This window comes from Scleropages formosus, chromosome 1 (assembly GCF_900964775.1).
Source record: "Scleropages formosus chromosome 1, fSclFor1.1, whole genome shotgun sequence".
Taxonomy (NCBI): Eukaryota; Metazoa; Chordata; class Actinopteri; order Osteoglossiformes; family Osteoglossidae; genus Scleropages; species Scleropages formosus.
This window is the reverse complement of record NC_041806.1, coordinates 44,697,741-44,711,904: the sequence shown is the minus strand read 5'-3', so window position 1 is coordinate 44,711,904 and position 14,164 is coordinate 44,697,741. Positions and strand designations below refer to the sequence as shown.

The 14,164-nt window shown below is 45.7% G+C and overlaps 1 protein-coding gene across 1 annotated transcript in view; it reads left to right on the top strand.

Moving 5' to 3' along the window:
- The window catches only part of nkain2 (sodium/potassium transporting ATPase interacting 2), a 123,369-nt gene extending 111,584 nt beyond the window's left edge, over positions 1-11,785 (top strand). The window contains exons 5-7 of the mRNA XM_018742546.2: positions 5,195-5,255; positions 10,011-10,092; positions 11,709-11,785. Of these exons, the coding sequence (XP_018598062.1) occupies positions 5,195-5,255; positions 10,011-10,092; positions 11,709-11,718 (153 nt within the window). The 3' untranslated portion in view covers positions 11,719-11,785. The remainder of the gene's footprint in view (positions 1-5,194; positions 5,256-10,010; positions 10,093-11,708) is intronic.
- Positions 11,786-14,164: the final 2,379 nt, after the last annotated feature.

Here is a 14,164-nt window from a genome sequence, read left to right as displayed (position 1 = left end):
GTGCAGCAGATTTAATCGTCTGACTCATTGGCTGGGATTACATTAAGCGGTGAGATCGCTTTCAGCAGCTGAGCGTTGTTGCTTCGGAGTGACATGTTTTGATAGAGAATGGTATTGCGAGGTCGGGCCACGGCCGTAAAGCCTAGGCCCATCGTAAGCAGAGATATAAAACTTCATCCAGGATCCTCAGAAGAGAGTCTGTCTGATAGAGAAGTCTTGTGAGGTGTAGGTAGTACAGATGTTCCTTGACTAACGATGGGGTTCCGTTTCGATAAACCCATCGTAAGTGGAAAAATCATAAGTCGAAAAAAGAATACAGTACCGCACCTACCAAACATCATAGCCTAGCCTGGCTTACCTAAAACGTGCTCAGAACACTTAACCATAGCCTACAGCTGGGCAGATTTAAGCAGGAGACACACATGGGCGTTTAGTAGACATGATGGGATGCGAAAACACAAAATAAAAAAACGCGTTCGACACAGGATCGGTCGTTTACGCTTGCGGTCGTTTACACTCATTCACGTGATCGCTACATTGGCTGCGAGCGTGGTTGAGCGGAGGCTGCGGCTCGCTGCCATCGCCCAGCATTGGGAGAGAGCGTCGTGCTGCATATCGCAAGCGCGGGAACAGATCGAAATCTAAAATTCGAAGCACGGATTCTACCGAATGTGTATCGCTATCGCACCATCGTAACTTCAAAAAATCGTAAGCTGAACCATCATAAGTAGAGGAGCATTTGTACATGCCTGCTGTCTCCTACATCTGAGATGTAGCTGTGCACCTTATATCTGTGTATGTTCCAGTCAAATGACCTAAGAAAAGGTTGGCGGCAGGTGGTGGTTGGTGTCATTGCCTTGCAGTGTAAGCACCCAGGTTCAAATCCCAACTCCTGCTGCAATTCCCTTGATCAAGTGTATTGATACTGTAAAAATCACCCAGCAGTCGAAATAAGTTATTGTAAGTAGCTTAATGTACAAACCTAACATAAGTAATAGTTAAATAATAGTTAACAATTATTCAGTTCTGTCTAACCGCGGCAGGTTTGGTCAGTGCCCACTATGTGGCGGGTCTGGGGTTCGAGTCCTGCTTGGGGTGCCTTGTGGCGGACTGGCATCCCGTCTGCGGTGCGTCCCCTCCCCCTCCAGCCTTGCGCCCTGCTCGCCGCGACCCCGCTCAGGACAAGCGGTTGTGGACAGTTTGTGTGAATGTGTGTATTCAGTTCTCTTGTTTCCCCTTTCCTTGGTCACTCAAGGCGTCTTTCACAGTAGATGCCACTACAGCCGCAGCGCGAGTCGACCGGCCATGCGATCTCAAATGCCTGTGTGATTCTAGAATTACAACAAGGTCAAAAACAAAACCGAAACGGTAGAGGAACCGAAAATCGTTGGATGGGTTCACTCGGAGCTCCAGGGCTTGATGTGTCTAGCCCTAAGTATCAGGGCTGAGCGATTAACGTTTGGTCAGATGGGTGACCAAGTGGCATCAGCCCCATGACCCCCATCTTCAAGGCTCAAACCAGGTTTGGTTGCTCAGCTAGCAACTCCCATTTAGACACGGTTTCGGACCATAACCCACATAGGTCTCCTTTCGGTCATAGTGTTACACGTACCCTTGTTAAGTTTGACACTGCTGTCTGACACACACGCGATCTTACAGGCTACAACCCGGTCGTCCACCTCCCACCGTGACAAACAACGAAATGCTTGAAGTGGTCGTCTCCAAAGAGAGGAAGCGAGACATAAGGGAAGAATGAGTGCAGCTCTGATGTTTAGACCACAGCCGAAAAATGCCACGGGTTTGCGCTTAGCGGTATTGACATTTCCGTTGAACACGTGTTGGAGGCAAAGCAGCGGCGGACGCGTCCTGTATTTACACTTCTGCCATCCATCTGGCCCTGACCTTTGAGCCAATGCCTGTGAGCTCCTCAGAACGATTGTATCGAACCACTTCTTACACGAGCCCGACTTGTACGGAATTAACAAACAAGAGGACAGGAAGTTTGCCGTCGCTTCCTGCTGCAGGACACTACTTATTGGTGACGATAGAAGGGGCCGTGAGTGCGGGAGTCCCGCTCTTTCTTCATTCGCATCTCTATATGCAGAACTCCTCAAACAAGGCCATCTTCCATCAGGGCTGCTCAATGGACAAGTGCGGTTTGCAAAGCCGAGTTACTGTAACTCGAGGACTCGTGGTGTTCCTGGATGCCATTCATCCGACAGACAATGAGCGCACTTGTGTTTTCGGTGCCATGGAAAAAAAACTTTAAAATACTTGCATTAAGATCAATCGCCTTCCCAGACTGCTTAAATTATTCATCTCGCCTCTTCAGAAATTCTTCATGTATTATTTAGATGTATAGGATCTAATTTTAACAATTCATCACGAGCCACATCAGCTCAGCCCAGTGGAATTTGGTGCGTGACAGTCAACTCATATAAAGGCTCTTCATCAAGTTAAAAAAAAGGAAGCGGGGGGGGCATTTACAGCAAACAAATTAGGTTTACATTCTGTCGCACAATGGGAAGGAGATACCATCAGGTAATCCAAGAAACGGAGCGCATTGTGGGCGCGGTAATTGCGTCTGCTTTTCATCGGGTTTTTGTGCCCGTGCTCTGAATGAGCCCTTTTGTTTCAGCCGAGCTGCCGAGTAAAGTCAGCGGAGCGGCTTTCTCATTGTGCCGATTGGAGAGGCCCGTTTGTAACCGGTGTCCTTCACGTCGAGGGCTGTAGTGGGTGAGTATTATGTAAATGTGCTGCGTGGAGACGTATCACATCTCGGCGCGCTGGTCCGTGCTCCCGCCGACTCCGGGGGGGAGTCGGTTGGGGTGGGGGGGCACCGGTACATTATTCACTGTAAACGAGGGCAGGACCTTGAGGTATTCCCGGAATCTTAAATCTGTTATTCCTGAGATTTACAGCCCTGTCTAGTTATACAGCGGGGCCCGTGTGGAAATTAAATACTAAATAGTTTGTCTTTTTATGCATTTCCTTAAATGAACGACTCAATGGCTTTTGTAGGATGAAGCTTTGTTACCTAAATAATGCGGGGGGCTTTCTCTTTGGAAACTTAATTGCAAAATTGTTTACCGTTTTATGCATTCTGTTTAAGTCGCTAAATGGCAAAATGGATGAGGCTTTGCAGTTTAGAAACATATTTGTGGATGGATGGATTCTGAGAGTATGATTAAAATAGCACATCGTTTTCCTTCGCAGCATCGTCTTCGGTTCGAGACGGTGGCCGTCTTTTCCGATTTTTCCATCAGCAACAACACGCTGACCTCTGACATGCGCACCCACGCTGACCGATCGCTCGATTCAATCTGGGACCCCCAAACATCAGCCCTCTCCACAAGTCTAACACACCAGGGCATTCGCCCTTCGATAAGACCAAAAAAAAAAAAAAAAAAAAATCCTGGATGGAATTACTTTTACAGCTTTGTAGCTTTATCCCATTCCTGAGCTTGAAATTTCAACCTTGAGCAAATCCAGAGAAAAGGTCGTCAAATTGGTCAGTTTGTCTTCAACTCTCGCAAAAATGCATTTACAGAAAAAGACGACTTATCGGTATCTCGGATTGATAGCTAACACTTCACACTGTCAGTCCCATCGAAGAAAACATGTCACGTTTTAGTCTTCATATTTTTTTATATAGTTAGCCCCCTGAAAAAAAATGTTTTTATAGATGAGTGGGAATTTATATGAGGATTTGTGTGCTTTCCCTGTGGGATTAATAAACTCCCTGCTCCGTCATTCATTCATTCATTCATTTGTTCAATTACGGTGACTGACACAGCACATAAAGACAGAAGTTATCTATAACCAGTTTACCACATAAACCTTGTGGGATGTGGTACCATAGTACACAATACTGTAATAATACACTGTGGCATGTACAGCCATGGCAGCACGGTGGGAGGACAAGGAGGGAGAACAGATGATCAGAACACACCTGTACACAGTGTCCTCATTTCCAACCACCTATTTAAATCCTCTCCTGACAATATGAGCTGTCTCGGTGTCCAGAACAGGGGACCCGGTGCATGTCCCTCCCCATATGATCAGCTGACCCCGCAGATGTTGCCCTCTCCTCACCCCTCACCAGATACCGCTTTTGTGATATAGCGCAAATAAAAGCTTGTTTTTGTCATTTACCTTAAATCTGTCCTCACTCCTGTAACTGGAACGAACCTGGCATGTTTGTGAAAATTATTCATAATTAAATGACTCATAATTATATGGGGAAATAGTCTAATTAAATAACAAAAAAGAATCTGTACAAAAACATTAATGTACACTATGCACTTCCTTATGTATGGCTGCCCTGTGATGGATTGGCCCCTGAGCCGGGGGTCCTGTTGGGTAGCCTTGCACCCTGTACTTCCAGCATAGGCCCTGGACCTCGGACCCTCAACCGAAGAAGCTGTTACCAGTAGTGGGTGTGTGAATGGGTGGGTGAGTGAGTTTTTATATTATAGCAATACAGTTACCTTTTTTCCACCTTCTCTCACTGAGATGCTGAGGAGGTGTCCTGAGGCATCAGGAGAGGGTTCAGTTGTTGTGCACTGCTTTCAAACATGTTATTTATATACAGAAATTAATTTTTTTAATAATCTAGCAAAAAAAAAATCGGGGATCTGAGATCGCATAAATTAGATACGACCATACTGTATGTATTGGCATTTTTTTAAAGATTTTTTTGTCTTCGGAAAGAATACAGACTCGGCTTGTTGCTATTGGATGTTTACAAACCTCTTGCTTATTGGCTCATTGGTCAATTATTGATCCTCGAACCTGTGCCTCTCTAATGCCCTGTGAACTTACTCGTTTGTACAACGTTGCAGTGTTGTCGGTGTGGTCAGCGTTCCGATGTTGGCTACTTTAACAAAAAAAAAAATTCTTTCCGCTGGTAAAGCTCCAGTGAGTTCTGGACTGACAAATGATATGGAAAAACAGCATCAGAGCGCCTGACGTGGCGTGACCAACTCTTTCCACAGTTGTTGTTTTGATGATCAGCAATCTGTGAGTAGAGGGAATATAATTACTGAGCGGTTACTATTACTACTGCAGTAAAAGTGCCTCCTACACAATTACAGTCATCATTCTTGTTCGTTTAAATGCTGCAGATCTCACATGGGTGCTTAATAGGCCTCAGTCGCATGACCCGTGTTTGTGTTTCTTGTTTTTTTTCCAGCTTGCTGGGTTCATTTACGCCTGTTATGTCGTGAAGCTCATCTCAGAAGAAGAGGATAGCTGTAAGTACTGAGTCTTTCCTTCCAGAATGTTCCTTAAAACTGGTGTATTAGTAAATGAAATCAATCTGTGCTCTTCATTTCGTGGTGCAAAACAACTTGCAAGTGTTTGTATCTTGTGAGCCATATGTTGTCAGTAACTATTATTTATTTATATGGCACTTTTCTCCAAAGCGACTTACAATGCTTACATTTACATTTACTCATTTAATAGACCGGGAAATAGAGGTGCAGACGTGTGGCTCTTAAAGTACAGCCAGTTTGTCTGATTCCACCGTTTAAGCCTGCATATATTATATGGAACTGGTAAAGAGTACATTTTTTCTTGGACAGATAATGAAGTGCAAGCTTAGTGTGCATATTTGTACACTAAGTTACTTTTCATTTTTTCAGGCATTTAAACAGCTGGGTAATTTTTACTACATCCATTCAGGTTAAGTACCTTGATTAAGGGTACAACGGCGGCAAGTGGAATTCATACTCGAGTTTGTCAGCTGCACGAAGGCACAACTTTAGTTTCCAGCAGAGTTGAGTTCAGCGCCAGAAGGAACATATTTATTGTTGTTTAGTTTTATTTTAAATTATTATTCATGTGAAGTATTATTCAGTCGCCAGCTTGAGTGATTTGTAAGCTTGATGGGGAGGGGTGCTGGAGGGTTCCGAAACCCAGCTGGTTGCTGAAGAGATGCATGCGCTGATACACACCCCGTGCTGAATCAATACCGCCTTCCATTCAGCGCACTCATTGCGATTCTTCCCGTCGCCTTGCGAAGAGACAGATATGTATGTGCAAAATGCAATTGATTGACTTCTACGAGCCCCCAGGTTTTGTTTTATTGGCTTTCTTATCCCTTTGAGAACTTTTTTTCCGTGCATTAGCCGTGTAGGAAAATCGGTTTCATAATCACCGCCATTAAGGATTTGGTTTGTATTCAGTTAAACAAGGCATTATTCCCCGAGTCAGGCTTTCTTGGTCGTGAATGAATTAAGCGCAGGCAAGACTGGTCACCTTGTATTGCCAATCCATCCATTCTGCTGGGGTGAATGAGATCGCTCTGTCGGAACAGGTTTATTTGTCTCGCGGCCACAATCCGAGTCTTTCATCCCATTCCAGTAAGTGAAATAGTTTCCCGCCCCGAAAACCCGAGCTCTCGGCCAACGTGGAGGTGCTTCTGAGCGCTGGGCCTTCCTCGTTGGCTGTCATGACGACAAGCGAGATGTGTTTTTCCAAAGCTGCAAGATTTAAGCGCTATTAAAAGGACATCCCCTGTTAATTATATCATCTAAACTGAAATCAGACGTTTAAGATCAAAAACAGAACAAATGCTCCCGCTTAAACGATTCACGGGGTCTTTAGAGGTAAATAATATTTTAGTTCGATTTATTGTGAGAGAGATTCTCAAGGACGCCACTTAATTTGGCCAAATAGAGTAGGATAATATTGTCTAACCGCTGACATTTCCTCCGGTGAATGAGAACAATATTGATGGCGGGATCCCCAAGGCGTGAGGAGACACTAATCGGAAAGCCGTATTATCCATTACTGCAGTAATTAATAAAGTGCATGAAACACCTCTGAAGGTAATGAACAACGTGAGCGCTCTCACTCTGTAATTGCAGCTAATACCGAGGGGTAATGTCCCTAGGCCTGCTTATTTAGCAACAGTTTTGTCTCGGAGAGCTTCGGGTCGAGGTTGTTGGAATGGCGGGAAGGAAGAGCTTTTTTTTCCTCCTGTTCGTACAGAGGAAATCAGGTCAAGGCAGTGTACTGTGGGAATCCCCAGCAGGTTTGAGGAAGCGGGAGGAACCAGCGGTCGGGCGGTTGCGCTTGTCCATATGCGCCAGCAGCCTTCTCCCTCGTTCTCGCCGCATACATCACTCGCTAATGTTACCTTAGAGCCCCTAGATGGACGTGTAGCTAGTTAGCGTTCGTAAGAGCAGTGAAGAGACATGGCTGAAAATGGACCGAACAAAACCAGAAGACAACTGTGAATGAATACAAAATTGACATTTATTCACTTAGCAGACGCTTTTCTCCAAAGCTAAATTCTAAAGCGCTCGAAGGAGAAGAGCCTCGGGGGGTCCAAGGCCAAGCGGTGGCCCGCCCCTCCTCGGCCGGCTAGCATACGGTTACAGAAATCGTTGGCGTTTTGCGAGCGCTTTCTAAGGCACTTCACGCTGCCTTCCAGACACCCCCCGTCCTGTCGGCAGGAAATCTCCACGGGAATAGCAGCGCGTACGGCGAGGGCGCGCAGGCATCAACCCAGCAACCAGCCGGTGACGAAAAGCAGTGGGCCTTAAATCTAGAAAAACGCAAGTTTCTTAGTCTGCGATACTGAAGAATGAGGTGACTACGCTACAGTTATAGAGAAGAGGTCTCACTTTCCAAAGACACTGAGCTTCAGTCACACTGTTTATCTGGAGGAACGCCATCAAGTTTTTCGAGCGCTAATTTGCTAAATAAATACGTGTAAATGTAATTTGGCTCTAGTGTTCACGAGAGCGACTTCCTGCACCGTACGTGGAATACGGTCACTTCGACGGCTCGGATGCGTAGCACTTTTTCATCTATCTCCAACCGATGAGTTTAATTTTCTTTACAGACTTCATTTACACGTGTGGCCGAAAGGCATTTAACCGCTAGGACATTTTAGCTATTTGCTCGGTCGAGAAGAGAAACGTTTTTGTAGCTGTCTTTAAAAAAAACACACATTAGTCTTGCCTCGGGATTTGCATTAGCATTTACTCTGATGGGATCCCGATGAATTAAACATGAAAGAACTGGTTTATTTAGTTAAGAAAATAAACTTGAACACCAAATGCTCTCTCGTTCACAGCGTGCATACCGCAACATACACTTGTGCAGAACATGCATATGTACTCTACTTAGTACTGTACACTATGTACGGTATACACTGTGCATACTGTGCCTGGGACCTATGGTTCATCTGTGTTTTTTTACTGATTTACTTTGTTTCCGGGGCGTGAACTGTCGCTTTCACCTTTTTTATATAAACAGTGTCTCTTATTGCTGTGCATTCATAGTCCATCACTCAGCATAATTTTACATTTCACATGCACAGCCACTTCCATGTCAGAGATCGGTGAGAAGGGAGCGCCAGGTCTGGCATCTACTGCAAGGTCGGCAGTCAAAGGGTGACACTGAATGCACCGTTGAAACTAGCAGAAGGCTCTTTATCGCTCCTGCGTCTCCCTGCAATGTATGTTCCGTGCCACACGGTTACTACTCTGCTGTGATACTCGATGGCACCGTCCCCTTCATCACAGTGACCTCAGGGTGGCCAGACGGCGAGGGCAGGGTGGGGGGTTGACAGCGCTGCTACTGGAGTGATCGGACCCACCGGATGACTACCCACCCCAGAAACAACAGCCACTAGGAAAAGCAACCAGTAAAAACCTTTGATTCAGAGACAATAAGAAGCAATGACCTCATGAGAAACAATGAGTTATTGTACATTATTGATTGTTGTTACAGTGGAAATGGCCTCTGATACCCAGTGATGATGGAAATCTTTCTGAGGTTCTGTGGCTTCAGTTGTCTGCGTGCAGCACGCAGAGAGGCTCATTCAGCCTGGAAACAGCTGGGCTTCCTCCATGCGGAGGCTCACCGTAATCTTATTGGGCTGGATATTTTTTAACGCGATCTGCTAATCCAGCCAGGCATCCTTCCCATCCTGCTGCTCTTCCACCAGCAGCTAGTCAGCCTTGCACCAGTGCAACTCTGGGCCATCCGCTGTCCAGGGCTGCCACCGACACACAGATTTGTTCACACACACATTGTCTGAAACCGCTTGTCCCAAGCGAGGTTGCGGCAAACCGGTGCCTAACCCGGCAACACAGAGTGCAAGGCCGGAGGGGGCGGGGACACACCCAGGGTGGGATGCCAGTCCATGGCAAGGCACCCCAAGCAGGGCTCAAACCCCAGACCCACCAGAGACCAGGACCCGGCCAAGCCCGCTGCTCCACTGCACCTCCTGAGATTTGTTCAATAAAACTCAAATTATAAAAATTAAATGACATTTGTTTTGTCTTTTATAATGCTAACTAAAAGGGTTTTTTTGTGCATAGACACCTGCAAGGGTTTTATTTTAAAAAAAGAAAAAAACATGTAGGTAACAGTGTGCGTTCACATTTTTGTTAACATATTATGTATGTTAATTCATTGGTATTTTGTCTTAATTTACATACATGGATGTAGACTCAGTCCTGAGTTCTTTTTCAGTTTTCCAAAGATTATCAATAATATATGAGGAGATACACAACCACCAGTGGGGGGGGGGCTGCGACAGCGTTAGGTACCCAGGGAGGTAAGTGGTCAAAGAGGAAAATTCCACTCGGTTTGAGGGAAATCCTGGGTGCCAAACCATCGTCCTGTGTCTCACCTATGAACCTTGTTTTTACAGTAATTGTTACAGTTGTCTCTCAGCAGAGACCTGTACCATGTACATCCTCCTATCACCAACATATACCTCTTTGGGGCAGCTACTAGCGTAGTGGTTAGAGCTGCTGCCTTTAGACCCCAAGGCTGCAGGTTCAACTCACCCTCCAGCTGTAATATCATGGAGCAAGGTACTTACCTGAAATTGCTCCAGTGAAATTACCCAACTGTATAAATGGGGTAAATAACTGTATGATGCTTTGGGGAGAAATGTCAGATTAATGTAATTCCCCGTAAGTACAGATACACACATGCCTCTGCAGATATCTGATCTTGTTCTTTCTGCTTTCGCCTTGCAGTCGACTTTATAGGAGGGTTCGACTCTTATGGCTACCAAGGGCCACAGAAGACGTCGCACTTGCAGCTCCAGCCTATGTATATGTGAGTATCTACTCCACGTCCCCCGCACCAACACAATGCCGTCGCTCGGTCCTCCCATCACCGTTAGTACGCAAGCGCCTGGGAGATGGGTCTGCAGAGCGATCATCCTTCACCCATAAGGGCTGTGATGAAGATCTGAACGGTGCTGAGCTGGGAGGAAGTCACGGTCAACACGGGCCGGATAACCTTTTCAAACAGCCCTGTTTGCTCAGAGTTTGTTCACAGCTTATGTTTATGGCTTGCTGGACGTGATATGAAGTGCACGCAGGGGGTTGTGTTGTAGTGTGTTTAGGGATTTCCCTTAGTCCTGCTGATGGAGTGGCAAAATCGCTTTTTAAACCTTCCTAGACACAGCAGTGCGGTCCAGGGAGCAAAGAAGATATAATCCAGTGATAGCATATTTGCAGACAGCGTGGGTCTGGAGTCTGGAGCAAGGCAGAGCTCTAAGTGGAATGTGAGAGAGATGATGTATAAATAGGACTCATTCGTGCCTTTTATTACTACAGCGGACACATTTCTCACATTCCGTCCTCTTTAATATAATAATACTTGATTATTTGGTTGTTTTTCTGGAGGAGTCCACCTGGTGCTCTGGTGTGACATTATTACTGCTGTTTGCTCATTTTGCCGACACTTTTCTCTAAAGGGACTTACCATGTTGGGTTTGTATACTACGGTACTTACAATGATTTACCCGTTTATAGAGCTGTGTCATTTTTACTAGAGCAATTCAGAGTAAGTATCCTGATCAAGTGCAACACAGTGGCTCAGCAGGAAAGGCTGGTACCTTTCAGCACCCGAGCCGTACGTTGGGGCGTAGGTTTGAATATCTGCTTCGAGGTGTGTGGAGTTTGCATGTTCTTCCTGTATTCACAATTAAAAGATTGGTGGAGAAGAAGGCAATGGTAAACCACTTCCGTACCCTCCCTTACCATGAAAACCGCACGAGCATTCACCGCGAGTCGGACTCAACTCAACAGCTCTAACTATTCAAGGTGAGGGTGCTGCACAGGTAGAAGAGCAAGTGCAGGGATTCAAACTGGGGTCATTAACTGCAAGGTGATGGATTTGAGTTGAGGCAAGAGAGTCTATACCAGCACAGGTACTTTGACACTCCAAACCTTTCAGTCAAAACAGTTTTTCTGGTGACCCGTTTGCCTCGACTTGCATTGTAATTCGCTCCACCCAGACAGAATGTGAATCAGGAAGGCCTGCGTCTTAAATGCTCATCGTCTCCAGGTAGTCGCTTGAATTCCAATGCGCAGCTATGCATGCACTTTAGAGGCGACCGAAACCCTCGGCGCGGAGCCTGCAGATTACATACAGATTAAAACAGCAGGGATGCACAATGTGTTGCACAGATCAGAAAGCAGAGATAAGATTTCACAATAATATGTCACACTCCTATAGCGCTTGTGTACCGATCTTTGTCTTAGGGATAAAATATGATGTTCTGCATACGCAAGCTTTTCGGTTACGTATCGAGATGATATACTGTAGCTGTTTCGTATTCCTTTTTGTGAAATCCGTTTCTGCGCTGAGGAGAGTTTTAATGTAAACACCATACACATCAATGCAACGTTAATGTATTTGCTTGTTTTTGTGTTTTGTTGTAGGTCAAAGTAACCAGGACAACTGCCTTATGAACCAATCCGATAGAGAACTTGTTTTTTTCCTTTTTCTTCTTCTTTTTTAATCGTATTAAATAATAGTGTCTTATAAAATGACTGAAGAAGAAAACACGATTCGACGGTTTAACCTCAAAGACTGGAAGAGTTGCACTGGATTCTCTTTGTTCTCGATCAGCGGAGGAGAGGCAGGGAGGCCTTGGGCCCGACCTGAGGAAGACGCGAGAGCGCCCTCCGGTGGAGGCATCCCTTCCCACGCACTTGATGGCAGAACACGCTCTTAACCAAGGCGGCAAAATCGCATCGATCAAAATCAAACTCGCTGCAGGGGATCGAGGAACCTGGACAGAAAAAAAAGGAAAAATAAAAACGTGTTTGCGGTGACTGACGCTCACAGATGTTGATGACCACAGTTAGCGATGATCTTCTAGAAAAGAATGTTCTTAAACCCAACAATGTACCTTCAGTTTTACTCAAGACGGTAACCCGTCACTTCCTGAAAACAGTTTGTCAGAAGGCGTTGATATGTTAAATCATGATAGGTGGTCTGTTTACATACAGCTTCTCCGTGCCCTGGCAGAACGACGTCCGCTCCCTGGGCCATGACAGGTGGAAACTGCTCCGACGAAAAGATGACCATGTCTCTCCTTTCTTTCCTGAGACATTTGCCCTGAAAGTGCCAAGAATTACTACATGAAACGGACTAGTGATAATTGGATGTCTCCTTGTAGAGAGAAATATTTTTTACATGTAGCAGCAGTCGCTCAAACGAAATATTTCTCTGCTTTTAGCTAACATGTTTTTTAGAGATTCTTTTGATACCATCCATTTGAAAGCATTATGGGCAAACCTGTGTTTTTTTTTTTTTTTTTTGCATGGGATTTCCAAATTTGTTACCTATTTGGGTCATAGCATTGTTTCAAAGTAATTTGTTTAGAATAATTTTTTAAAAAATGGTTTAAAATAATCCAGGATAGACAAAGGTGACCAATGGCCTAAAGGTGGTAGTTTTTACTCTGTACGGTGAAATGCAGTGTGGGCTTTCATGAGGACGGCAAACTGAAGACAAATGTGACTTCTGTAACTCCGAGGCCGTTTTTATAACACGTGTACCAGTGTTTACTCTTTTTGTAGTTCAATAGTAATTTATTACATTTGTGTGAAGTGGGCCTTTGTTTATTTTCCTCCTAGCTGTCTGAAGGTAAAGGCAATCCGTGGAAGGTTAGCTAACGACTTGCATGACGGGTCCGAAGGGGTCACTCTTTGAACGGCGCACGTGGCGGTCCCCAGCTCATCCGAAACGCCTCTTCTGCCGCCGCGCCGTGCCCGTATGCCCGCAAAGGCTTTCCTCTCGTCAACGCGCAGATGCGCTTTTGGCGACCAAACGTTTCTTTGTTGTGTCCCGTCTGTCATCCGCTGACCATCTGCATCGTGTTACACATCAGCTGGAGACCGGGAGTGTGTCGACCATTTATTCAATTGTAACGTGCAAGAGGGATCGCTGGAATCATCGCCAAGCAGTTAAACGCTGGCTCCTTCTCCCTCCTCTCGCGTCTGCACTCTACATTCCTGCGGTTAGCTCATTTAAATGATACATAAGCGCTCAAAGGGGTCTTCTGAGTGCAAGGAACATTTTGTGTGCGATTAGATTAGATACGTCTCAATCCGTTTCATACTATTAACAATGGCGAATGGGGTCTACGTGCAAAATGTAGCAAATCACTCCCTCCATTGAATTTCCTTCATCTATAATTTAAATGGCTCGTTAAAAATGTACATATACCCGCTCTGAATAAATCTCCCATTTGACAAACTAGGCGGCAAAAACCCAGCGTCGTGTCTGTGCCAACGTGTGCGTAGGTGTGTATTGAAAACCACGGGTTGAGAAGTGGTCTGAAGAGATTGTAAACAGCTTAAAGACCCCCTGCAAGGAGAAGGTCTCTAGCGGCCCCCACGCACACACCCGTGCGCCATCAATGGTGTTCCAGGCCGGAGAATTGTGGGCACTTTCGGCTGTCGGTGGCGCCCAGCCTTCGCCGGATCGCACGGGTATGGTTTTTGAGTTCAGAGTGGCGCTCTTGAGGCGATGCAGCAGGGTAATGCGTAAGCATGGCCGAGACCACATCACCGAGCAAATACGGTAGGAGTCAAAAGTTTGAGTACACCCAGGCAACATGGACGGCACTTGTATGGGACAAACTGGACAGAAGAATGAAAGCAAAGCAACACGCTGGCGTCATACATCTCGGGGAACTCCCGCTGAAGAGCCGAGAAGGCACGGCACCTGGATTCCTGATCAACCTTGTTCGCCAAGTACCCTGAGGAAAAAAAAGAATTGGTTTCCGGAAAGTGGACTCAAACTTTTGACTGGTACCGTGTGTGATGTTGGAGACCCTGCAGAGATAAGATGAACCATCCACTTAACCTCTTTATTTCTCATTCCA